This window comes from Wyeomyia smithii, chromosome 1 (assembly GCF_029784165.1).
Source record: "Wyeomyia smithii strain HCP4-BCI-WySm-NY-G18 chromosome 1, ASM2978416v1, whole genome shotgun sequence".
NCBI lineage: Eukaryota > Metazoa > Arthropoda > Insecta > Diptera > Culicidae > Wyeomyia > Wyeomyia smithii.
In genome coordinates, this window is record NC_073694.1 from 61,747,112 (window position 1) to 61,774,855 (window position 27,744).

The 27,744-nt window shown below is 39.8% G+C and overlaps 1 protein-coding gene across 1 annotated transcript in view; it reads right to left on the reverse strand.

The window, feature by feature from the left end:
• Positions 1-27,744, reverse strand: part of LOC129722575 (probable G-protein coupled receptor B0563.6) — a 168,093-nt gene that overhangs the window by 62,422 nt on the left and 77,927 nt on the right. The window contains exons 2-3 of the mRNA XM_055676155.1: positions 3,598-4,190; positions 3,368-3,521 (exon numbers count right to left, since the gene is read on the reverse strand). Coding sequence (XP_055532130.1) covers positions 3,368-3,521; positions 3,598-3,747 — 304 coding nt within the window. The 5' untranslated portion in view covers positions 3,748-4,190. The remainder of the gene's footprint in view (positions 1-3,367; positions 3,522-3,597; positions 4,191-27,744) is intronic.

Here is a 27,744-nt window from a genome sequence, read left to right on the forward strand (position 1 = left end):
GGAGACAATTTCTGGCCCCTGAGCGTCATTCTGGTTTAAGAAACACCAATAATAGGTGTTATTTAGTCATTTTCGGCTGTTTTACAGAAACCGGAAGTCACCATCTTAGAATTCAAAATGGTGTCTGTGGTCGATTCTAGCTCCTGTGTATCATTCTGGTATCGAAGCATCTCATATTGGATGGAAATCGGCCGGTTGAAGAAATACCCATGTTGGGTGGTATTTGGTCATTTTCGGCAGTTTCCCATTCACCGGAAGTCGTCATTTTACAATTCATAATGTTGTCTGAGGTCGATTTGTAGCTTCAGTGCATCATTACAATCCCGGAACTACCCAAAATGAGTGTTATTTGGTCTTTTGCCACTGTTGTTTAGGAGCCGGAAGTCGCCATATTGAATTTCAAAACGGCATTTGGAGACAATTTCTGGGCTCTGAGCATCATTCTGGTTAAAGAAACCCCCGTATTTGGTTGTTTTTTGGGTCATTTTCGGCAGTTTTCCAGTCACCAAAAGTCGCCATTGTACAACTTAAAATGTTGTCTGAGGTCGATTTGTGGTTTCAGTGCATCATCACGAATTCGGAAATAGCCATATTGGGTGGCATTTGGTCATATCTCGCTGTTTCTCAGAAACCGGAAGTCGCCATCTTGGATTTCAAAATGGTATTCAGAGACAATTTCTGGCCTCTGAGCGTCATTCTAGTTAAAGTAACATCCATATTAGGTGGTATTTGGTCATTTTCGTCTCTTTTCTAATCACTAGAAGTCGCCATCTTACAATTCAAAATGTTGTCTGAGGTCGATTTGTGGCTTCAGTGCATCATAACAATCGCGGAAATACCCATATTTGGTCATTCGCCGCTGTTTTTCAGAAACCGGAAGTCGCCATCTTGAATTTCAAACTGACATTTGAAGACAATTTCTGGCCTCTGAGCGTCATTCTGGTTAAAAAAACACCCATATTAGGTGGTATTTGGTCATTTTCGGCAGTTTTCCAGTCACCGGAAGTCCCCATTTAACAACTCAAAATATTGTCGGAGATCGACAAACGTACAAACCGTGGAACACCACACATGGATTGCCTCATACATAGGCGAACTTTGTTATTATAAAATATTCGGCCGAGTCCACTTTACAAAAACATGTGCATTTTTTTCAGTGTGCCCATTAGGGTCAAAAGTTACTCTTTTTCGCATGTCGTGTAGAATAAAATCAGAAGTGGCGCACCTAGCGGTCGAAATGGTGACTAACGCTTCTGTCATTTTCCATTTGTCTTCATAATTTCACGTAAGTGAACTATATTGGTATTTGAGATATTTGAAAACAGGTAGTCAAAAAAGAGGAAAACACAATCACAATCATGACAATCTTAAATATAAAAACACTGTTTTTAATATACTGAATTCAGAGATAAGCATAGTTGTATAAAAAAAATACTATATGGAAATAATGCAAGAAAACCAGTTTCTTTATACTTGAATTAAAACAAAAAGAAACTGACATCCACTCAAAATTGAATCAGCTGATTTTGAAAAATGTTTAAAGCCATAACGGTACGACGACTTTGGCAAAAACAAAAAAATACACCGTAAGATAAATGGATTTGATACATTCTTAATTGACAGATGAAAGCTTTCCCAAGATTGTGGTGCAACAATTAAAATATCTTTTCAATACAAAACTTGTTGCAAATTGAACTGAAAATCGTTCACATTTTATCAATCACAAGCTCTCTTCTTCTCCACTCTCTTGCGGCTGCTTGCTGCTTTACTATATGTAGAGAATGTGCGAAAATGAATTGCTCATTTCGATAAGGCAACCGTGATGAGCAGACCGCGCGTTGCGATGTGCAATTCTGGCTGTTCGGACCGCATACCTCAGTCTCACTGAAATGGTATTTCTTCGTTCTGCGACGTTTGATTTATACCCACGTTGTAAAATACCCCACTTTAAATAAAAGTGCCGTTACACCATTCTCCTAGTTTCGTGTTGTGCTGTTATGACTTTTTATTTTGTATAAAATAATAATGTAAGAACAATTAATATCTCAAATCGTGTTGGCATCCAGTACAGCCGATGGAGCGTAGCAAAAAGGCACACGAAATCTATGAAAAATAACAGCAAATACGACGATGCCCATTAACATTGAAGGGAAGTGATGTTAAACATAATAAATATTAAAAATTTTACATCATTCCATAATTTAGAGCAATATAAATTCAGTTAAAAACCCACGACGGATGGGAAAAGAACATCTGTCTTATCAATGGGAATTGAATTTTGATGTATAGCAAAAGCGGTAGTGGTATTCCACAGGGAACATTTCTGATATGAATGTTTACTCGCCCTACGAAGGCGTCTCTAATCGCTTTGAAATCCATTCTGACTAACCGGAACATAAATCAGGATGAATTATTTATTGTTCGCTCCCAAGCCTATCATATCCATCAATAATTATATAAATTTGTGGACAGCGGAACTCGCTTAGCGATTATTTTTCCTTCAATCTATTGTAAATCAAGCTTGATAGTTTGGCCGTCGTTATTGCTTTCTTTCATCCCACTTATTTTTCGACATTTGTTGTGGTTTGTAGGACATCCCAAACTCGAATTCGGGAATAATTTGTTTGTCCGAACAATAGAACTGAAGCGAATCAAACCAACTGACAACATATTCCAAAAGCCGCAAGAGCAAACATTAATGGATTCATCGATTGCACGGGTCAATAAAACGGTCCGCTTCCTGTCAGCAATTAGATACTAATTGGAAACTGTTTCCTAAATTGTTGTCATTTTGTCCTAGCCGGAATCAGAAAGTAAGTGTATCAGTTTACCCTCCCTGGAAACCCTGAAACCGACATAACCAAAACCCGCTTTCGGTAAATAATAATATCGGAACAAAACCACTCTGCCGCCTGTGTTATTATTTACGATTGAATAGAACTGGTGCAGCCCTTCATGCTTTCATTTTTTTTTCTCGGTTGCTTGTGTGTTGTCACTCTGCAAAATAACCCCTTTGAGTTGGCAACGCTCCAACAACAGCATCCATTTCCGCTTTTTGAAGCAGCTAAGGAATTTGTTCGAGTAGAATTATATACACACACACACACACACACTTTAACAAACGCCTGAACCGACGAAAAAAATACGGAATAGTTTACTCAGTTGGAAAAGCAAATGTGACCGCCCTGCAAGTGGTCGTATCGATTCGGGGTTAGCAGCTGGCAGCTGGGAAAACAAATATAAACCAGGACGAACCATGCGGAGCGCTTTTTTTTGCTGCTTTTCTCGAATTAGGTCGTCAATTGAGTGTGAAAAACCCGAATCTTAGTTTTATTTTTTATACTTTTTTTTCGGTAAACAAACTCACCTCTCATGTAGATGTAGGCAGTGCCACGCATATTCCGCCGGGTTAGAACCACCAGATTGAGTACGTTGCCTACGATGCCGAGGGCACAGATAATTGGCAACGCAATTCCGTAAGAGATCTTCCGCAGATACTCTATTCGAGGGTCCTCATAGAGCTGGGAAAACCAGAGATAATACAGTAACAGAGTACATCAGCTGTGGGTGCGGTAATAGACCAGAATAAAAACCTACCCCACTTCGAAGTGTCCCATCGTAGTTGGTGCTGACGGCCGTCGGTTCCGCTGGCAATGCGGCGTTACTCGAACTGCTCTCGTTAAAAGCACCCCAATAAAACGAACAAAAATGCGGATGCTCCTCCAATGGGTACAGATTATTGATCATAACGATATTATCACGCCCCGGTTTCGTCTGCGGTTTTTGTGTTCAGTTGGTTTTTGTTTATTGTTGCAATACTGTTGTTCTTCGGGCAATTTGAGCTTTGTATATATTTATTTCAAGCCGCGTTCACTATGCAAATGACCGTTTTCACGTTTCTCTCGCACACCTGCCAGGAATGAATTTATATCACATTTTCGGATAGCTAATTGGATCAAATCGTTGCGGAATGTCTTTCTAGCTGTGAATATTTTAACACCGTATCCCTTGGGCTTTGATCGTTAGCACCGTGCATCGAATAACACAGCAGAAGTCGTTGTTCTATTTTCCGAGATATTTCGTCTCTATTTCGTCGCTGATATTCTGCCCCAAGTGGCTGTGCCTCACCTTTCATTTTGGCACGGCAACCGAAGTGTATTCGTTGTAGATAGTGTTGTTACCGGAGCGACCTGGGAGCAAAAATCGATAGAAAAAAAACTGCGTTAGTAAACTTACTGAAAGGCTTTTTCTCTCGTTCGAGCATAATGCTTTTGACTGCAATAAATTTGAGCAGCAAGGATCGATCACCAACCGGACAGAGCCCGGAATGGGTAAAGGACCGAGAAATCGGCACCTGAAAAAGTACGGGTCATTTCTTATAGCAAAATTAATGACCGAATCTTGAGCGGTGAAATAAGTTTTCCTTAGTATGAAAAAGTGAAATGGTACCGAAATTTCGTATTTCACGGAGGCGAATGGAAATTTAAGACGTAATTTTCTTTAAAGGATTACGTCTACATTCTGTGGAAAGTAGTGAAAGTATGCAATGTTGGGAGGAGCAAATTTTAAATGCCGATAGCTTTTATGCAACTATTAAAAATATAATAATCAATGTGTTGGCAAATGGCTGGACACGTGTAACTTGAGACCCTAATGTGGCCATTCACCGCTATCCAGCAACTCCTATCTCAACCTCCACGTGGGGCCGACCGGAATACGAGTAACCTTAGTGGAGATCGGGTAACCAACCCCGGTGGAAACTATGGTCGTATGCTGACTGGGAAGGGGGTCGTACGCGGCTGTATCCCCATAGGGGCGGCGTACAACAGCGTCTGACCCGGAGCGGGCGGCTGAATTATGGAATGCTGTATCCCGCCAGCTACACCTAAGATGGCAGCCCCATCAGCAGGATGTAGGTATCGGGACCCTGGTAAGGTAGCATACCGAAACCTTTCATCAACCACGAGCAACGAATTTAGAAATACGGAACGGATCAATCGGCAAAGACCTAGGCTACGAACACGGAAAAAGATTAAGGTAAACGATTGGAAATTGGGTACTTGGAACGTCCGATCTCTCAATGAACCGGCGCGGGCTGGCTTGCTTGCGGCAGGGAGTCGAAATCGCAGCGATTCAGGAGGTTCGGTGGCCAAATTCCGGAGAAAGGGAATTCCGTGCAGTAGACCCTATTACACGCACTTCTTTCAAGTACCACATCTACTACAGTGGCGGCAAAGCAGCGGAACGGGGCGTCGGTTTCGTAGTGCTGGGAGTTCAGAAAACAAGAGTCATCCGGTGGAGGCCCGTAGATGACCTTATATGCGTGTTGAGGATTAAGGGCAAATTCTTCAACTACAGTTTAATCAACACCTACGCACCGACAAACGAAAAATCCGATGAAGTCAAAGATGAGTTCTATGACAAGCTTGAGCGAATCTATGACGAGTGCCCAAAACACGACGTAAAAGTCGTCATCGGAGACGCAAACGCACAGGTTGGAAGGGAGGAATTCTTCCGTCCAGTCATTGGAAGACATAGCCTCCACTCGTCAACCAATGAAAACGGCCTGAGGCTGATAAACTTTGCCGCGGCCAGAGGAATGGCCATATGTAGCTCCTATTTTCCACGTTTGAATATTCGGAAACACACCTGGAGGCATCCAAATGGAGAAGCCTGCTCCCAGATCGATCACGTACTGATTGACGGTCGGCACTTTTCGGATGTTACTGATGTTAGGTCTTTTCGGGGACCAAACATTGACTCTGACCATTATCTCGTCATTTGTATGATCCGCGCACGGTTGTCGAACGTGCTGAAATCTCGCACAGAGAGGACGACGCGTTTCAACATTCAGCTGTTGAAAGCTGATGGCGTGGCAGCAGAATACGCCAGAGAGCTGGATCAACGGATCGCAGAACAGCAGGAGGAAGGAGTGGAAGACGTAAATGGGCTGTGGAGCAGTATTCACGGCGCCATCGAAACGACTGCGAGAAAGGTGGTAGGTATGACGCGTGGAAGACAGCCTAACGGCTAGTTCGGTAATGTGTGCCAGAGAGCGACAGATGAGAAGAACCGTGCCAGGAGCCGCATGCTCACTGCGGCTACGCGTCAGAAAAGAGAGAGGTACAGGGTGGCAAGAGCTGCCGAAAATAGAACCCACCGTCGGAAGAAGCGCGAGTACGAGGAGCAGGTGCTCGCCAGCGCAGAGGACAGCTATGCTGAAAACGACGTGCGGAGATTCTATAGAACTGTCAACAGAGTCAGAAACAGGAATTTCCCTGTGCCGGTCATGTGTAATGACAAGGACGGCAACCTGCTTACTGATAAACCGACGGTTGCAGCCAGGTGGAAGGAGCATTTTCAGGCGCTATTGAACGGTGAGGAGCCGGATGAGCAGAGCAGGAACAGGATGACGATTGTGAGTGACGAACAAGCTGTGGAGCCACCGACACAGGAGGAGGTAAAAAAGGTGATTAATGAGCTGAAAAACGGCAAGGCTGCTGGGAAGGACGGTATCCCGGCCGAACTTCTAAAAGCGGGAAGCGAGCGCCTGTACTATGCGATCCACCAGATAATACTAAGAATCTGGGCGGACGAACAAATGCCGAACGACTGGTTGGAAGGCCTCATATGCCCTATCTATAAGAAGGGCCATCGATTGGATTGTGGCAACTATCGAGGGATAACGTTGCTCAACTCCGCATATAAAGTGCTCTCCCGTATCCTGTTCTTCAGATTGAGACCGCTAACGGAATCCTTTGTTGGCGAATACCAGGCTGGTTTTCGACAAGAGCGTTCCACGACGGATCAAATTTTCACCTTGCGACAGATTCTCGATAAGTTCCGGGAGTACAACTTATTGACTCACCATCTGTTTGTGGACTTCAGGGCGGCATACGGCTCAGTGAAAAGAAACGAGCTGTGGAAGATCATGCTTTAACACGGTTTCCCTACGAAACTAAAAAAGCTGAGTCGTATGATATTGGAGGGATCAAAATCGTGCGTGCGGATAGCTGGCGAGACCTCAGCCGCGTTCATAACGTTGGATGGACTGAAGCAGGGGGATGCGCTCTCCAACCTACTGTTTAACATCGCTCTTGAGGGTGCAGTACGAAGAGCAAACGTCGAAAGAAACGGTACGATCATCACGAAATCTCACATGCTTCTTGGTTTTGCGGACGACGTCGATATCATCGGAATCAACCGTAAGGCCGTGGAGGAGGCTTTCGTACCTTTTAAGAGAGAAGCAGCGAGATTGGGACTTGTCATTAACTCTGCCAAAACGAAGTACATGGTATCTGGCAGAGAGCGTGGGAGTCCCCGTGGTGTTGGTGCTGAGGTGAAGATAGATGGGGAACGATTTGAAGTGGTTGACGAATTCGTTCATCTTGGTACGCTTGTGACATGTGACAACGATATGAGCCGTGAAGTGAAACGACGAGTTGCAGCTGCGAACAGGGCTTTCTACGGACTGCGTAACCAGCTAAGGTCCCGTAGTTTGCAAACTCGCACAAAACTAGCGCTGTATAGGACGCTGATACTCCCGGTGGCCCTTTACGGACATGAAGCATGGACGCTGAAGGAAGCTGATCGACGAGTGCTCGAAGTTTTTGAGCGTAAAGTTCTGCGATCGATACTTGGTGGTAAATTGGAAGGTGGAGTGTGGCGCAGACGCATGAATCACGAGTTGTACCAGGTATACAAACATGCTGAAAAGTAAAAGTAAAGTAAAAGTAAAGTAAGTAATCAATGTGTCTGAATAGCTAAAATATGATTTTAAAATTCGAATGATAGATAAAACAAACCAACACCCCCCTGTAGCCTTTAATAAAAAGTGTGTATGAAGGTTTCATTAAGGTTGTTTAAGTATTACTATTAGTAAAAAAGTTTAAAAAAATTTCTATTTTTGACACAATTGTTTCATACAATCGCTATCATGCCTTGTTTATTAAAAGTGAAAATGGAATAAAATCTTCAAGGATTGTAGTAAATTTTTTTCCTGGAAAGCTTCTAAACATATATGTAGAAACACTTTTTGTGCAAAATTTTTATTTATAAGCTGGAATTATTAGTAAAATATGAAGGCCTGTTTTGTATCATGATCGACAACAGCATTGAATCATAATCGGAACAGATTACTTCTGAGACTTCACCGAACAGGCAAAGGCCTGTGCTTGATATAATTATGGATTCCACGTAGGTACAATTCATGGAAAAGTTTTGTTTGAAAAACTTTTTTTTTTGAAAGTGTCCATTTTAGAATGTTAAGAATAGTTTCAGACAATTGAATTGTACACCAGAAAAATACTTGAATTCAAATGAATCTGAAATAAAATGGCTGTTCCGATTATGATATAGCAGAACTGCTCCATTATTCATCTCATTAAGTCGATATTCACGAAGAATGCACGGATTAAACACCCAATTTTCACTAAATCATTGAACAAATGAACAAAATACGCTTACGTGCTCTTATGTAATCGTTCGGCATCGTATATTTAGTAAACTTAGCTTGATTTATCCTGAATTTTGTGAAACAAACCATTTTTCACAACGCTTCTATATCCATCTCAAAACTTGAATCACTGTTCAATTATTCATCTCACGACGCCCCCATATTTATCGCACTGTTAATCATGAATGAACACATTATGATGAATGAACGTAACCGCAGCCCGCCGTAGTAGGTTACCTAGATATCCGCTGTAGTTGTTTACTTGCAAAACTGGTAACCTATGTAACCACTGCAGGGCTGTCGATTTATGTCGGAATAATTTAACATTTTCAGTATGATTTTTTCGTATTAACAGAAACTGATTTGGCAACTTTTGATTTTCTTCAACGCAGTGAAGATCAAAATGCATACAATTGAAATTTAGGAATTGTAGAAATTCATCTCATATATTTTTGCTAATTCAAGCTCGTTTTTGGAAATTTGAGGTGAACATTTCAAAGTTTAAAGTATTCTTAATGTAGTGAGTGATTTTGTTTAGTTATTAAAATAAAAAGTGGTCCGCTAGTGATGAAAAAACTTTGGCTGGCCGCCTAACGAGTCCCGTTGTAGCCGTATAGCACAATGCGCGGATTTTGTTTTCTGAGGTAGGTGATTGAAGTAAATGAGTTTTCGAGTGCAGATGCTCGACTATAATATCAAATTTAGAGCTTTTACGTGAGTTTTTGAGGACTCTACTTAAACTCAACCTATCTGCTAATCCATTCCAATGGATTAGCAGATGGGTTTAGTTAGAAAATATGCGTTTTTCCTGTTTTCAATTGTGTTTTCATGTTGTATGAGATGAATATATGGGCTGAGATGAATAATGGAGCAGTTCCCCTATATTTTGTTCCGATCATGATTTATCCACTTCCGATCATGACACAAATTCTATGATTGAATAAAATGATATTTTTGAATGAATTCACGTTGGATTAGTTATAAGTTATTGTTTCTGTAAACTAGATAGATAGATTGTTTTGATAAATGCAATTTGTTTCTGATTTCATGTGGTCTGACATGAAAACTTATGTACCTGCCTGTGTTCTTTGATTCAACACGTAGCTTCCAATCATTCTCACCCGCGTGCCGAGTTTCCATAGAAACACTGCAGATTGTGTTTACCCCTGATTGTTCCGAAACCATGAAAGGAGGCTGAATAATAATTCATCGGGAATGATTGAGGGAAGATCGGCGACTCTAGTTATTACTTCCTGGACGGCATGCTCGTGCCGGCTAACCATGGCATGACCCAAATTGTGAGAGTTGACAAAATGCTGACGAAGTGCATTGGTCTTTTCAGATGCTGTTAGAAGGAAATGACCGGGGATTGGTGTTAGGGGTGATAGAGGGGGAATAGGTCTCGGTTTGGTTTTCAAAATTTTGGTAAGTCTCCAGAACGGCTTTCCACGCACTGGGAGGGAGCGAAGATGTTGAGAAAAATGTTTGTTTCTTAGATCCACCAACCTGGCTTTGATGATTTTGTTAAGACGATTGATGTTGGTCTTCAGGTGAGGCAAGCCAGAACGCTGGTACTGTCGTCTAATAGTATTACGGAATTGGATTTATCGTTTGGTTGTGTTGTTTAGCTTCAGTGAGTTATTCACCTGACTGGAAGCCGGCACATGTAGATGCCGAGCCTGGGATCGATGGACTGAAGACACTGGTCGTTGTTTTCTGAGGACTCAAGCTGGACGCTGTAGTCTATTGAGTTGTCCACACATCGCTGGAACCGCGCCCAATCGACTCGATGGTAGTGACGCCGAGAGACTTGGATTTGGTTAGCAGAGGATCTAACTTCGACTACCACTGGGAAGTGGTCCGAGCTGAGTTCTTGGTGAACAACCTGGTCGGTGATGTTGCCCATATTGGAGATGAACAGGTCGATGGTTGCGTGTACTCCGGATCTGCTCAACCGGGTGGGAGCGGCCGGACCTAGGATGTTGTAGTGTCCTACTTGTAGGTCGTTGAAGAGGATCAGGATGTTTTGGTTGCGTCTACTGTTACCCCAGGCTAGGTGTTTTGCGTTGAGGTCACCCGCAATAATGAACTGCCCCTTCCTCCGAGTCAGTTTGATGATGTCGCTTCTTAGGTTCGTTGCCGACCCGTCCCTTAAGTTGACTTGCTTGAGACAGTAGGCTGCGATGATGGTAATGGGACCGACTTCAGTGATCACTTCCAATCCCACGGCCTCGATGACCTTAAGTTGAAAACTCGGTAGCAGATGACTGCTTATTTCACGTCGAAGAGCAATAGCCACACCTCCTCCAGAAGAATATGCTCGATCCAGCCGCACAAATTGGAAATCGGGAAGGAAGATGTTTACCTCAGGTTTGAGATGCGTCTCCGTGATGATTTCAATGTCTATTTTGTGTGCTAGAGGAAGTCAACTAGCTCGTAATTCTTGTTCCTGATGGAGCAAGCGTTCCAGTTAGCAATCTTGATGATTTCACAGTCCATATTTGGAAGCGATCATCACCGCAGACTGCAGTTGTTCAGCTCTACTTTTGCAATTGCGAAAAGTGTTGATGCATTCCACGACCAGTGAAACATATTGCTCCAGGGTGAGCATGGGTTCGTTTTCAGTTGTGCCAGTTGCAGCTTGGGAGAAAGTCATTGCGGACGAGTTCCCTTGGAGACCTGGTGGGGGTGAACGGCTACCGGATCTCGTTGCTTCAGCATACGTAGAGGCAGCTGTGACTGGTTTGGTGGTTGGATACAGCGGTAGCGGGGCGAGCAAAGGTATGGGGTGCGGGGAGCCAATGGTAGGGAACTCCTCTGTGTTGTTTGGCGGCACCTTTCGTCGACCTGGTTGATTGTTGGTGAAGGCCCGCTTACGAATCTCGATGAACTCTGCGCGTTTCGGACACGTTCGACTGGTTGCTTTGTGAGCAGCCCCACAGTTGGCGCACACCGGATCGGCGGTCTCCATCAGCTGGCAGGCATCGGGGGCGTGCGTTTGGCCACACTTGATGCAACGGTACGCCATATGGCAATTTTTAGTCCCGTGTCCAAACAGCAGGCAGTTAGAGCATTGAGTGACGTCACGATGCACTGGTTTGTAGCGCTCCCAGGCTACGAAAAAGTGCTCGATGAACTGCAGGTCCGCCAGACACGTTGAATTTTTCTCCAGGTTTACGAGATATAGTTGATCACGGTACTTCCGGGTTTGGTTGTGCCGCGTCATCATGTGGATCTGGATTGGTTTGAGTCCTTTTGCCTTTAGTTCTTCCAACAGGGTGTCAACTTCCATGTCAGGAAGACCGCGAAGAACAACCTTGAGGGGTTTTTCTGCTTCGATGTCATGGGAGAAATATTCCACCTCGTGTTTCTGCAGTATCACTTGTACCGCCTTGTAATGATTCAGTTTGTATCCCTCAGTGCACATGCGGTCCTTTGTCGATATAAAACACGATTGCTTCACGTAGCCCTTCTGGGAAGCCTTTCACATAGAAAGGCGGGATTTTCTCCTTCTTCACTACTTCGGGATCCGTGGCGTTTTCCAGGACAGCGAATCTGTTGTTGGCCAAAAGCTTTTTAGCCGCAGGATCAGGCGTATTATCAGACCGAGGCCGTTTACCCGTACTGTAACTGGTTTTTGATTTACCCATATTAGGGTTCACCGTAGCGTCGGTTTCCAACGCGAACACACAAACTTACGAACGAACGTACAAAACGAACGGAGCGAAAATAAACTACTGTACTGCTCAACAAACTAGCAGAGAATCGAATGAAATGAGATAATGACTGATTTGCTTGAGGAAAATCAGTCTCTTATATAGCCCAAACAGTGCATTCCCGGCTAACTAGGTACTCCATCTGTCGTCCTTTTTAGAGAAAGACAATTTTTTAATAGTACAATAGCTTGAACAATCAGATGACAATTTTCTGCATTTGGACGGGTGCTCAAATGATTTTCCAATTGATTGCTGCAAAAAGGACAGAAATCGGTTGGAAACTGACTGAGTTTAAAACGTTTGAAATTGGACAATTTTCGTGACGCTCTCGATGTTTTCGGTTTTGAAATTGGATCCCTGTATTGAAGTTGGGTCCCTGTATATGTTGCCGAAAGAAGTATTCTGCGTCAAAAAATCAAATTTGTCTTCCGTTACCGTATCAGAAAAAAGCACAAAGTCCAACATGTAAACAAAATTACCCGTAAAGGTCGGACTGTATTATCCGGAGACCCGATTATCCGGAAACTCGATTATCCGGAATTCGATTATCCGGAATTTTAGACTCGATTATCCGGAATTTAATATTTTTGGTGTCTGTTTTCAATTTTTATTACGAAATTTTGTCTTTACCGTTCCTTCTGGCATATTTGTTACCATTTAAGTCACTTCCGTCATGTTTGGGACATGTTCGAATTTAGTGAAAAAAATCAATGTCCAATTTATTTTTTTGCTTCTCAAGATTTTACCTCTTTTTGCCTCAAAAATAACTTCTGGTTACGCCACTGCATCAAACAAGTAAATAGAGAAAAATAATATTTATTTAATGCTCGTTAATCACAAAATTTCAGTATTTTTTGTGTGATTCGATTATCCGGAAAACTCGATTATCCGGAATGAATTTTTTTTTATATGTTCCGGATAATCGAGTCCGACCTGTATCTGTAAAAAATGGGGCTATAAAGATTTGATGCGATTGGTCTATTACTGCATGTGTAGAAATGTATAATTTTAATTAACGATGTTTTACTAGGATCGAGAATTTATGTATGGCACTCCTAAAATTGATTCCCAAATGTTTGTTATGCGATGCGATTGTTTAATGTTTGATTATATTTGTACGGAACGGAAATGAAATAAAAAAAATACCAAAAGAAATAATAGGATCAGTTCAAGTGTCCAAAATTGAGCAAACCTATATCGACGAATTGGCCTATGCAAGGTAAGTTACAAGCCAATCAACACAAGAATTACAAGATGAGGTTAATGTGTCATTTCTTCAACTAGGGTATAACTGCCTTTAGTGGACTACTTAGTAGCGTAGCTGCATACTTTGCAAGAAAAAGTATAGATACACTGGATTCTCTTTTACGCGACTGATGCGCCCGCGCAAAAAAAAAAGAATCGCGCGTGTGTGTGCGTGTTGTATCTTGGTTCATACACAAATGTTTCCCATGTCACAAATCGCGTAATTTGAAAAAAATCGCATAAAAAAAGATCGCGAAATTTCGAGAAAATCGAGTAAAAAATCGTGTAAAATGAAATCACGTAAAAAAATCACGTGTAAACAGAATTTAGTGTATCTCAACTGAATTAAGTATTTCATTATGTATAAACATGAAGTAATATGTTTTCTATCTCTTTTGCAATAATGTTATTATTATTATTATAATCAATAATACTGAAAGAAATAAATCATCGCTTCAGATTCCCTTAATGGGCCACCGTTTTTTAATTTGGACCACAAAAGTTTCCTAATTTGGGCCAGGTCTACTTGAATAATTTTCTAATCCACTGTGTAACAGGTATTTTAGTTCAGTTATAGATGATAAGGCAATTGGTCGCGTTCGGGAGATTAAATATCTTGGCGTGATTATTGATGACAACCTAAATTTCGACGCTCACATTGACAATGTCATCAAGAAAATTGCCAAAAAGTATGGAATGCTATGCCGTCTGAAAAACGAATTAACGATTAGTAGTAAAATACAGCTATACAAGTCAATCATCTCTTAACATTTAGATTTTTGCCCTACTTTTTTGTACTTGGCCAATAACACATAACTATTGAGGTTACAGCGTTTGCAGAATAGAATCATGCGTTTAATTTTAAATTGTGATAGATTAACTTCCTCTGTTTTAATGTTGAACGCATTGCAATGGCTATCCGTGAAGCAACGAATTGTTTATTTGTCTATGGTGTTCATTTTTTAAATAATTAATGGTTTGCTACCTCAATATTTGAGTGATCGAATTGAAAGAAGAAGATATTTTCATAGATATAACACTAGAAACGCGGATGAAATAAGAACACCTTTTTTTCTAACGAGAGCTTCACAAAATTCATTGTTTTATAAAGGAATAAATCTTTTCAATTCGATGCCAAGACATGTTAAACGTGCACCAACACTTGCGGAGTTTAAGAGACAATGTATTTCACACGTGAAAGTTTCTATTGTATAGAACGACACTAAGTTTTTCAAAATGGTGTAGAGTTTACCTGACGAACTTTGAACAAACGGATTTTGAATGACGAAGTTTTAACAAACGGATTTATTTTATATGAACAATTTGTTTTGGTTTCTATTCATTTATTGATTGTTTTATTGAAGCTTGTAAATGACGAAGTTTTATACGAACGGATCTGATTGCGTTGCAAAATTTTATTTATATGTTTATATTAAATTGAACTTCTCAAAATTTATAACAACAAAACTACTGTGTTCGTCACGGCGATGATGATGGATTTTTTTCCATTTATGTTGTTGTAGCTATAAAAAAAAATAGAAAGAGACTACAAAAGCTTGAGCCTCGCGCGCGGGTTTCAGATATAAATGATTCCTTTTAGCAATAAAGTTAAAATTGGTATTTGAATGCTTAGAGTAAATCATGAAGTAGTTATGGTTAGTCTGACTGAAGGTCATGAAAACCCTGTGCTAGTTTTGTGTGCTCTATGAATCGAATATACAGTTTTTGAAGAAGTTTATATCTGAAAGTATAATCAGTTCTTTTTGCCTTTCTCCCAGAAAGGTATAGCAATCACTTGCAAAACCGAAAGTATAAAAGTGCTCCAAAGGGCCGAATGGCATATATCACTCGACTCAGCTTGACGAGCTGAGCATTTGTCTGTATGTGTGTGTGTGTGTGTGTGTGTGTGTGTGTGTGTGTATGTGCAGATTTTTATTCTCACTCACTTTTCTCAAAGATGGCTGAACCGATTTTCATGAAATTAATTGCAAATGAAAGGTCTCTTTGTCCCATAAGACCTTATTGAATTTCATTGTAATCGGATTTTTAGTTTAGAGGTTATGTTTCAAAATGTAAAAATCATGATACATCATTATCTCGAAAACTACACAACCGATTTGAACGAAATTGATTTCAAATGAACGGGCTACCTTAAAAACCCTTAACTTTTGAATTTCATAAAGATTGAATTTGTGGTTCAAAAGTTATGACAAGAAACGTGTTTTGAAAACTACTTAATCTCACTCATGTTTCTCAGAGATGGCTGAACCGATTTTCATAAAATCAGTGTCAAATGGAAGGTCTAGTTGTCCCATAAGACCCTATTGATTTGTTTTACAATCGGACTATTGATTTGCCTGTTATGTTTAAAAATGTGAAATCCAGCTATGAAAAGGAACATATTCCAAAGACTACTTGAACTCACTCACTTTTCTCAGAGATGGCTGACCCGATTTCCACAAAACGAGTGTCAACTAATAAGTCTAGCTGCCTCGTAACACCCTATTGAATTTTACTGTAATCGGACTGTAACTTCGTCTGTAAAGTACTTAAATGTGAAAATCACGAAACTTCATTATCTCAAAAACTGCACAACCGATTTGATCAATATTATTATCAGATGAGCGGGCTAGTTAAGGGTTAACTGATGAATTATGATTGAACACGTGGTTTCAAAGTTTGGCTGCCCTATATGTTCCCATTTCCTTTGATTATAATTGAACTTAAGCCACCGTTATGTATTAAATTGTTAATAAAACAATGAAAGTCTATTATTTCACATGACTTATTTGAACATAACTAGTGTCATACGAACGAGTCATCTCTCAAACTTACAAATAGCAAACTTCATAACAATTTGATATGTGGCTCAAAAGTTATGGAAAGAAAAGAAATTCAAAGACTATTTAAAACTATACCTGCTTTGATTGATATATTTATGTGGCCTCAACATAATTTAAATGTGGTTTTGTACTATTTGAACGTTCCAAAGTCATTGATTCCTTGCGATGTGTTCAAAGTCTGCAAATGCACGACGAATCGGCCATAGGATATGATCAAAGTCAAAAGACAAATCGTTTGGTTTATCGGTTTTATTGGTTTTATCGAAATGACAACATCCTCGACTTTTGGCTTCTGTACATCGCCCTTATTCTGAATATATTCATATTGGGTGGTATTCGGTCATTTTCAGCAAATTTTCTGGCATCAATCTAACACCAGAAATATTCATATTGGGAGGTATTTAGTTATTTTGGTTGTTTTCCAGAAACTAACAGTGGTCGTCTTTAAATTCAAAATGGTGTCAAGGGTCAATGTTTGGTTTATATGCATCATCTCGATTACGGAAATATCCATGTTGAGTATTATTTGGTCATTTTCGACTGTTTCCCATAAGTTGCCATTTAGCGATTCAAAATGGTGCCTGAGGTCAATTGTTAGCTCATTGCATCATTCTGGTTCCAGAGATACTCATATTGGATGGTATTTGGTTATTTTATGCTGTTTTTTACAAACCGGAAGTCGCCATCTTGGATTTCAAAATGGTATTTAAGACAATTTCTGGCCTCTGAGCGTCATTCTGGTTGAAAAAACACCCATATTGGGTGCAATTTGATCATTTTCGATTTCAGCTGCTGTGTATCATTCTACATCCGGAGATACTCATGTTAGACGGAAATCGGCCATATTTGGCTGTTTTCCAGAAACCACAAGTTGCCATCCTTTAATTCATAATGGTGTCTGAAGTCCCAGTGGCTCCAGTGCATCATTACGATTCCGAAAATACCCATATTGGGTGGTATTTGGTCGTTTGCCGCTAGTTTTCCGTAGCCGGAAGTCGCCATATTAGAATTCAAAATGGTATCTGTGGTCGAATTTAGCTCCTGTGTATTTTTCTTGTGGTCCCCGTGGCTCTGTGGTTAGCGATGTCGAGGATCTTTTTGAACTGGAAATTTTCTCGACTCAGCACTGGGGCACGGTGTATCGTTGTACTTATCCTACACATGCAAAATGTGCCAAAAACAATATCCAAAATGTTGCCTGAGGTCGATTATGGAACATATTTGTTACCACCAAAAACATTCACCTGCCAAATATGGTTCCTTTTAGTTGATTAGTTTACGAGATGTGCAGAAACATGTGCTTTCATGAGAGGGAGGGGCGTTGAACCATTATGGACATATTTATTACCCTTTAAAACATCCACATGCCAAATTCGGTTTCATTTGCTTGGTTTGTTCTTGAGTTGTGCAGAAATGTATGTTTCATTTGTATTGGACCCCTCCTTTCCAGAAGAGGGAGGAGTCTCAAACTAACTTTTTTGGGACCAAAAACTCCTTCATACAAATTTTCACGTCGATCGATTCGGTAGTTTTCGAGCCTCTATGGATCAGACAGACAGACAGACAGACCGGACTGCATTTTTATATGTATAGATTACAACATCAATGTTTTAGAACCTAAAGAGTGACATACATTTATTGGATTGAAGCGTTCATGTAAATCTATTTTTACTAATAAAAGTTTGAATGAGAAAGGCTGGGTCTGACCGCTAGGTGGATTAATTAGGTTTTTTTTTGTATAACTGATTAAAATGTGACTACATTAATTATCTATAGATAAATCGTCCAGCTCAAACCTTTGTAGGGGTATGTGGCGGGACCATCATCATCATTATCATCATCTTGTGAACAATTGTACAATGTCGCAGATTGATTCGAATTATGAAAGATCATCCATAGATCATGTGGCCATTTTTTACTCGCTTCGTAGTCAATCCTCCAAAGTAATTCCTTCGTATGGACCTTGAATGACGAGGTTTTTCTGAGATGATTCTTACTATAGACTGCAGCCGCTCTTTCGTAATGGGAATCCTTTACGTGCCATCCGAGCTATCCAGTGAACAATTGAACCCTCTTCCGCGGCAGTCAATGCAGTTGGTTCGCCTTTTTCCTGATTTTTCCTGACCACTTCCTGCTTGCACGGAACATTACGGTGGATCGTGTTTGTAGCACCTGAAAGCTTCTCTAGTCGAAACACCACTTCTTATTGCTTGTGTGACGATTTGTGCCAATTAATTTCTTCTGGATAACTGCTTTTGGCCGATAATCCAAAAATCTTCGGGATAATTAAAAGCAAAAAGAAACGCATGCATGTGAATATAAATCGATTAATCACCTGTACAACATTGACACTACTCCTTACGAACATATTGACTGCTCAGACCGTCTCCTGCCAATTCAATAAAACGCTCCCCAGCGCCAGCTACGATACTTTACAAATGGCCATACCCGGGCGCTGTACATACTATGGTTATAATAATTCGCTCAGTTTCTACCTAAGAGAATCCAACGACGTCTGTGATTTTTGCCTTTCTCCTAGAAAGGTATAGCAATCACTTGCAAAACCGAAAGTATAAAAGTGCTCCAAAGGGCCGAATGGCATATATCACTCGACTCAGCTCGACGAGCTGAGCATTTTCTGTATGTGTGTGTGTATGTGTATGTGTGTGTGTGTATGTGCAGATTTTTTTTCTCACTAACTTTTCTCAGAGATGGCTGGACCGATTTTCATGAAATTAATTGCAAATGAAAGGTCTCTTTGTCCCATAAGACCCTATTAAATTTTATTGTAATCGGATTTTTAGTTTAGAGGGTTTGTTTCAAAATGTGAAAATCACGAAACATCATTATCTCGAAAACTACACAACCGATTTGAACGAAGTTGATTTTAAATGAACGGGCTACCTTAAAAACCCTTAAGATTTGAATTTTATGAAGATTGAACATGTGGTTCAAAAGCTATGAAAAGAAACGTGTTCTGAAGACTGTTTAATCTCACTCATGTTTCTCAGAGATGGCTGAACCGATTTTCATAAAATCAGTGTCAAATGGAAGGTCTAGTTGCCTCATAAGACCCTATTGATTTGTTTTGCAATCGGACTATTACTTTGCCTGTTATGTTTAAAAATGTGAAATCAGGCTATGAAAAGGAACATATTCCGGAGACTACTTGGACTCACTCACTTTTCTCAAAGATGGCTGACCCGATTTCCACAAAATTAGTGTCAAATGAAATGTATAGCTGCCTCATAACGCCCTATTGAATTTTACTGTAATCAGACTGTAACTTCGTCTGTAATGTATCGAAATGTGAAAATCACGAAACTTCATTATCTCAGAAACTACACAACCGATTTGAACAATATCGATATAAAATGAACGAGCTAGTTAAGGGGTAACTGATGAATTATGATTGAACACGTGGTTTAAAAGTTTGGCTGCCCTATACGTTCCCATTTCATTTAATTTTAATCAAACTTAAGCCACCGTTATGTATTAAATTTTTAATAAAACAACGGAAGTCTATTATCTCAAAGATTACATGACTTATTTGAACATAACTAGTGTCATACGAACGAGTCATCTCTCGAACTTACAAATAACAAACTTCATAACAATTTGATATGTGGCTCAAAAGTTATGGAAAGCGAAGAAATTCAAAGACTATTTAAAACTATACCTGCTTTGATCGATATATGTGGCCTCAACTTAATTTAAATGTGGTATCGTACTATTTGAACGTTCCAATTTAATTGATTCCTTGCGATGTGTTCAAAGTCTGCAAATGCACGACGAATCGGCCATAGGATAAGATCAAAGTCAAATAACAAATCGTTTGAAATGATTGGTTTTATCGAAATGACAATATCCTCGACTTTTGGCTTCTGTACATCGCCTTAAGTCTGAATATATTCATATTGGGTGGTATTCGGTCATTTTTAGCAGATTTTCTGGCATCAATCTGACACCGGAAATACCCATATTGGGAGGTATTTAGTTATTTTGGTTGTTTTCCGAAAACTAAAAGTGGTCATCTTCAAATTCAAAATGGTGTCCAGGGTCAATGTTTGGTTTCTATGCATCATATCGATTACAGAAATATTCATTTTGAGTATTATTCGGTCATTTTCGACTGTTTCCCATAAGTTGCCATTTAGCAATTCAAAATGGTGCCTGAGGTCAATTGTTAGCTAATTGCTTCATTCTAGTTCCAGATATACTCATATTGGATGGTATTTGGTTATTTTAGGCTGTTTTTCACAAACCGGAAGTCGCCATCTTGGATTTAAAAATGGTATTTGAGATGATTTCTAGCCTCTGAGCGTCATTCTGGTTGAAGAAACACCCATATTGGGTGTTATTAGATCATTTTCGGCTGTTTCCCAGGAACCGGAAGTCGCCAACCTAGAATCCAAAATGGGATGTGTGGTCGATTTCAGCTGCTGTGTATCATTCTTGGACCGGAGATACTCATGTCAGACGGAAATCGGCCATTTTTGGCTGTTTTCCAGAAACCAGAAGTTGCCATCCTGCAATTCATAGTGGTGTTCTTGCAACATTCTGGCTCCGGAGATATCCATATATTGGGTGGTATTTGGTCACTTTGGGCTGTTTTTCAGAAACCAAAAGTCGTCATTTTGAACTTTAAAATTGCCTGTGAAATCAATTTCTGTCATCTGGGCGTAATTCTGGTTCCGAAAACATTCATATTGAATGGCTGTTTGCCCGACACCGGAAGTCACCATCTTAAAATTCAAGTTTGTGTCTGTGATCAATTTTTAGCTTCTGTGCATCTTTCTGGTTCCGGAGATACTCATATTTAATGGGAATCGTCCATTTCAGGCTGATTTCCAGAAACCGGAAGTTGCTATCTTACAATCCAAAATGTTGCCTAAGGTCGATTATGGAACATATTTTTACCACTAAAACATTCACCTGCCAAATTTGGTTCCATTTAGTTGGTTAGCGCTCGAGATGTGCAGAAATTTGTGTTTCATTTGTATGGCATCCCTCCCTTCCAAAAGAAGGAGGGGTGTCAAAACATTATGGACATATTTTTTACCCCTTAAAACATCTACATGCCAAATTCGGTTTCATTTGCTTGGTTTGTTCTTGAGTTGTGCAGAAATTTATGTTTCATTTGTATGGGACCCCTCCCTTCCAGAAAAGGGAGAGGTCTCAAACTATCATGGGAACCTTTATCGGCACCAAAAACCCCTACATACAAATTTTCACGCCGATCGGTTCGGTAATTTTCGAGCCTATATGGATCAGACAGACAGACAGACCGGATTGCATTTTTATATGTATAGATTACAACATCAATATTTTTTAAGAGTGAATATACATTTATTGGATTGAAGTGTTCATGTAAATCTATTTTTACAAATAAAAGTTGGAATGAGAAAGGCTGGGTCTGACCGCTATTTAGCAGCAGTGATGGAATATTTGGCTGCTGAAGTGTTGGAATCAGCAGGAAATGCTGCCCGTGACAACAATAAGACCCGTATTATTCCACGTCCAGAAAAAGGCTTAAGCGGCTATGTCCCATCAAAAAAAATTTGATTTTAACTTGAACAAAAATAGTTTTAAAAAGACAATCACACCGTGTACTTGTGGAGCACCAACGCGACTTTGCGGTCGAAAGGTGCCGCGCAGCATTTTCGGTGGAGTGCAGATGGACAACGAAACGTGGAAAAGGTGGTTGAATCACGAACTGGAATGCTGCAGGAACGAGACTGAGAAGTGCACAGCAGGCAAGGTGGATCGATCAGGTGGAGGATGATTTAAGGATCTTACGCAGACTGCGGAACGGGCGAACTACTGCCATGAAACGAGCAGGGTGGAGGCGATTTTACGTTTACCAAAGCGACACCAGGGCATGATATTCTTCTTCATTTCAATAATAATGGTATGTGATACGAGGTTCTATCATTACATGATTTGTAGTTGATGTACATTGTTGTTTAATATATTGTATTCTCTGCATCAGGGCTCTACATTTTCGAAACAAAACAATGAAACTGATATACTCGCGCTGTCATTTCGATTCGAACAGTTTCATTTTCACTTGATTACTTTCGGCTACGTCAACGAATCACTTCTTTCTCTCTTTCCCGTCTGTTGTTCATCGGATCGTTTCAAATGAAACTAATGACTATTTCAAACGACGAAGAGAGTGACGGAGAGAGAGACTCTTCCTTTCCTTCAGCGTCTCAAATGAAATTTGCATCGCATCGCGTCGTTTGATGGTAGTTTTCTGATACCGCAAGCCATAGTTAGAACGGCAATGGCATCCAATAAATACGCTACGCAAGTTCCGATCAATATTTCCTCCATATATATGCGTGAAGTACTGTATGGAAGCCTTCTGTCTCCGTCAGCGCTCATTGTCATTTTCAATTGAGAAACGTCATGTAAGAGTGATGGTGATAATCTCCGCTTTCAATTGAAAAGCGTTTGTATCAATTTCAGGCCCTTCAGTTGTCAGAATCACAGCAAGAGCTTTCGACTAGGTGTCATGTGACTGACGAAGTGCTCGAAAATGATACAAAAGCTTTTCAATTGAAAGTGACGGGTAAAAGCGTCACTATAACCTGATAATTGTCAATTGAAAATGACTTTGTCAGGCTCTGCTCTGCATAATAGATAATTGCTGAAGATTCGAAGCTGGAACGAATAGAAATCTGGAATTTGTTCTAAGCTCTGTGGAGTTCAGAACACACAATAGCAAAACATATTTGCTACGGGTATCATACACAACCGTACATGTCAACAGTCGGACACGGTCTGCCTGAAATTCTACCGTTATCACAATATCCAAGCGTTTTATACTATAGACTGTACTGAAATGGTATTGCTTATGTGATTTCTTCTTCCACGCCGTGAGAGCTACGGAAGCTACGGAGTTACGGATAATCAACAAAATAGATAACGTATTCAATTTGAGAACTCTAAGGTATTTTGTGGCATACATGGAATAGTCACTGTTCGTGTGAAAATATTCTTTTTTTTGTCTATATTTTTGAGGCTTTCAGCAGGCACACACTGACAAAAATTAACCCAAATTTCCACTAATTAGAAGCCGCTGGTCTGGTAATCTGAAATGTAGCATTTCTTATGTAAAATTGGTCGATTAATCGATTGCTGATATTTTCATTCTGTGCAGGGCACGTGAGAGGGTTTTTATTTCCAAAAATACGCAAAAACAGGGTTAAATGGGGCAAAATAGACCATTTCCCGTGCCCTACCCAAAATGAAACCATCTTCAATCGATTTATTGACCAATTTCACATAAGAAATGCTATATTTCAACTTGTTAGCCCAGCGGCGATTTTTTAGTGGAAATGTTGATTCCGGGTTTTCACTAAATAATCGCCGCTAGACTGGCAACCCGAAATATAGCATTTCTTATGTAAAATTGGTCAACAAATCGATTGGTGATGGTTTTATTTTGATCAGGGCACGGATACAGGTCTATTTTGCCCCTTTTCACCCTATTTTTGTGTATTTTTGGAAATATAGACACTTTTCCGTGCCCTGTACAGAATGAAAATATCACCAATCGATTTGTTGACCAATTTTACATAAGAAATGCTATATTTCAGGTTGCCAGCCCAGCGGCTTCTAATTAGTGGGAATTTGGATTCATTTTTTTCCAGTGTGCGGCGGCTGGTTAACCTCATGCTACCTATTCTTTTCGATTTTGTCATTATATTTGTGGAGTGGAGCAGTGTTTAGTCATGGTTAGCATGAGTTGCGACAATTGTACGCCATAACAAGATTCAGAATGCTTTACACGAATTCATACTAGGGTGGGGCAAACTGATTTATTTCCAAAACCAAGTTTTTTGGTTTCATTTGGGTCCCATCCCGAACAATCATAATTTTGCCGGCTTTGACAACTTGACCGAAGACACTGGAGAGCTGGTATATCCCTCAAAAATGTTATAAGTTGGATATGTCGAAATAAATGCTGAAAATCATGTTTTCTGCCAACACTACGAGTATACCGGCGGAGTACAAAATTTGCGAGTGACGCAAATATTTCTCAGTCTGTGCTGGAAGTTGTACAATCAAAAAGTGAGATTATTCATTCGCATGTATGGCTTTTCGTACTTGGAATTCCTTTCTGAAAGCCACCCACTCAAGCTGTCAACACCTTTAAACGGCTTCCATCTTCTCCATGCTAAGAAAAAAGCTCGCATGTGCCCCATCAAGAGGCCGTAATTAACCTTCCCATTTTACCAGCTACTACCTACAATAAGCCAATTTACGAAGTACCTAAAAATACGTTCGAAGCAGTTCCGATAGCCGGAACCACTGCTGCTGAATGATGAAAAGTAAAAAGAAGCAGCAGCAGCAGACCTTGAGACTAAATAAATTACACTTTTTGCGCTCCTCGTCAAAAATGTTTCGGGGAATGCGGAGAACCTTAGTTACAGTCTAGCGGAACGAAAGTTTTTCCACAAACATTGTCCCAATCCCCGAACCCCTCCGACCAACACCGTAGCGGAGAATTCTTCCCAAGCTTCAGCTGGTCCGTCCTATTAGGGGAAAGGAATGTGTCAATTCGAAGGAAATGGCTGTCAAACGGAGTGTCTGGTGAAGAGTGAAAATGTGTGATGTCTGGCTGTCCGGCGCTATCCGACAGCCAGACAACGGCACCGGGCTGGAATGGTTTAGGCTCCCGTCAAGCGGAGAAATTATTGGCAAAAGTGAGCGGTCGGTGATATGTGAAAAATTCGTCCGCTGCTGTGCAACAGTGCAGCACACCATTGAGAACAATGTGAGACACGAGGAGGGAAAGCGCACAGGCGTTGTTATCTTCGCACGATGAACAAGCAAAGTTGCTTCGTTTTATTTGTCATGTTTATTCCTGTATTATTTCTGTTTCTGCTTCGTCTGGTTACAAGTCGCGCTATCCCCTGCACTCAATATGTTCTACTTGTAGTTGGCGGCGGGAGTCGTTAAGTGGATAACTACCAATGGTTGAGCAGTCTCGCTGCCAGGATAAGATAAATGGGTGAATGAAGAAAAAGCGCTAGTGTTTTATTTTCACTGGTGTTTTTCGCTGCCCGCCGGTGTCTGTCTCTTGTGGCTGGTCATTTTCCCGAGAATGTTATCTATCAGAGTGAAATGTTGATTGTCGACACCTGCGGTTGGTGGTTCGTATTTTATTACTTCTAGTCGTCAAGGCAGTAACACGAAAGTTGTCCAACAGATGAATTTTATTGAAAAGATGAAAAATATTACAATTAATCGGCTGTACCGAAGAAACCGTCGTTTTATTTTTATGAATTTTCTGAAATTCTTTGAATTTAATAAAATAATGGAGACGCATGGTGATTTACAAGCAAAGCACTAAGCGCTTTTTCACTGAAAGAGTTGTTGTTAGAATATGTCTTTTTTGCAACGTTCAGAAGATTATTGGCCTGCTAAATTATCTATCTACAGTAGAAAATTTAACTAGATATGGAATCTTCTTCATGATTAGAGTTTTAAAATAAGGCCACTTCAAATTTTAATTTTATTCCATGTCATCCGTCCGCCTCCTTTAGAAATGTTGAAAGTTGAAAGGGAAAAAAATTTCAAGTCGTTATGTTATTACAGTCGGACTCGATTATCCGGAATTTAATTTTTTCGGTGTTTGTTTTTAATTTTTACCTTAAATTTTACTTTCACCATCCCTTCTAGCATATATGTTACCATTTATGCCACTTCCGGCATGTTTGGGACATGTTCGAAATAAGTGAAAATAAGGAAAGCCATGTTTGTTTTTTTTTGCTTCTCAAGATTTTAGCCCTTTTCGCATCAGAAATAATATCTGGTTACGCCACTGCATCATACAAGAAAAATAAAACAAGGAAATAATTCTTTTATGTTCGTTAACCGTAAATTAGAATACACTAAAGTCGCTTTTTACGCGGGCGATACGTGCCGCATGAAAAAAAAAAAACCGCGTAAATTCCGGAATCCGCGCAAAAAAAACCGCGTGAATTCCGGAATCCGCGTAAAAAAAACCTGCGTTAATTTTGCAATTCGAGTGAAGAGAAACCGAAATCCGCGCAAAAAAAATACCGCGTAAATTCCGGAATCCGCGTGTAAAAAACCGCGTAAATTCCGGAATCCGCGTAGAAAAAAACCGCGTAAATTCCGGAATCAGTAAAAAAACCGCATAAAAAGCGAACTTAGTGTATTTTTAATGTGATTCGATTATCCGAAAAACTCGATTATCCGTAATGAAAAATTTTCTGATGTTCCGGATGATTGAGTCCGACCTGTACTAGGTTTTCGACTGTGTATATCTTCAATTTATTTTCAACTTATTTTATTTTTTGAATTTTTTATTATTTTCTTACTGTTCCCCAAAATTTTTGTTTCTGTTTTTTACAACTTTTCACCTATTCGTGCCGTGTCAAATACACAATAAATGAACAAAAAAAAATTTTTTTTCCTATTTTGTTTTTAATTTTTTCACGACTATTTTAATTTACTTTTTATTTTCATTCACATATTTTCTTGACGTTTGCACTATTTTACTTCTTTACTTTCTATTCTTCTTTTGCTTCTTCAAGTCTTTGAAGCTTCGACCTTCTGAATTTTAGTTTTATTGTGGATAGTATCTTTACTACTTTTGCTTTTTTCAATGTTTGCGTGACTATGTTTTGCTATTTGATATTTATACTCAATGTTGATCATTATTCCATATATTTTCGACTTCTGAATTTTTGCGTTGTATTTTAGAAGTTTTTTGTTTTCCCAGTGCTAAAACATTTTTTTTGATTTGTTGACTTTTTTTGACTCTTCGGTGCTCTAACTCTTTGACTGGTTTTATATCTATTATTTTGTTCCATTTCAAATTTTTACCTTTCAATATTTTTTTTTTTTGTTTACTGACTTTTTAACCCTTCAACACTTGAAAGCTGTTACAACTTGACATTTTGACATTATAATTTTTTCGATTTCATATTTATTAATAACTTCTTGATTGTTCAAACCCTTCCAGCTGGTCTTGAGGTACGATGCTGGCCTAACAAGCCAGTCGTGGTAGGTTCGAGTCCCGACTCGGGAGAGACTGTTAGTGTCAGTGGGATCGTAGCTCTAGCCACGCAACTAGTAACTGGTTAGTAGTTTTCTTATTTTAATATTGTAACACTTTTCGGCTGTTTACTTCGTTGATTTTTTTAATTTTTTGCACTTAGATTTTTGACTCTTGTTTTTTTTACCTTTGTTTTACCTTTGTTATACTATTACCTTTGTTATACTAAACTATTACCTTTGTTATACTAAACAAAGGTTATAAAATCGGTCGAAAAACGCAAAATAGATCCATGATCCGGAGGGCCGAATCGTATATACCATTCGACTCAGCTCGACGAACTGAGCAATGTCTGTTCAGGAAATCAAAAAATCAATCAGGAAGAAAATCAACAATCATGGACAACTTTTCATAATCTTTACACTCTTCGTAGTGCGTCTTAAC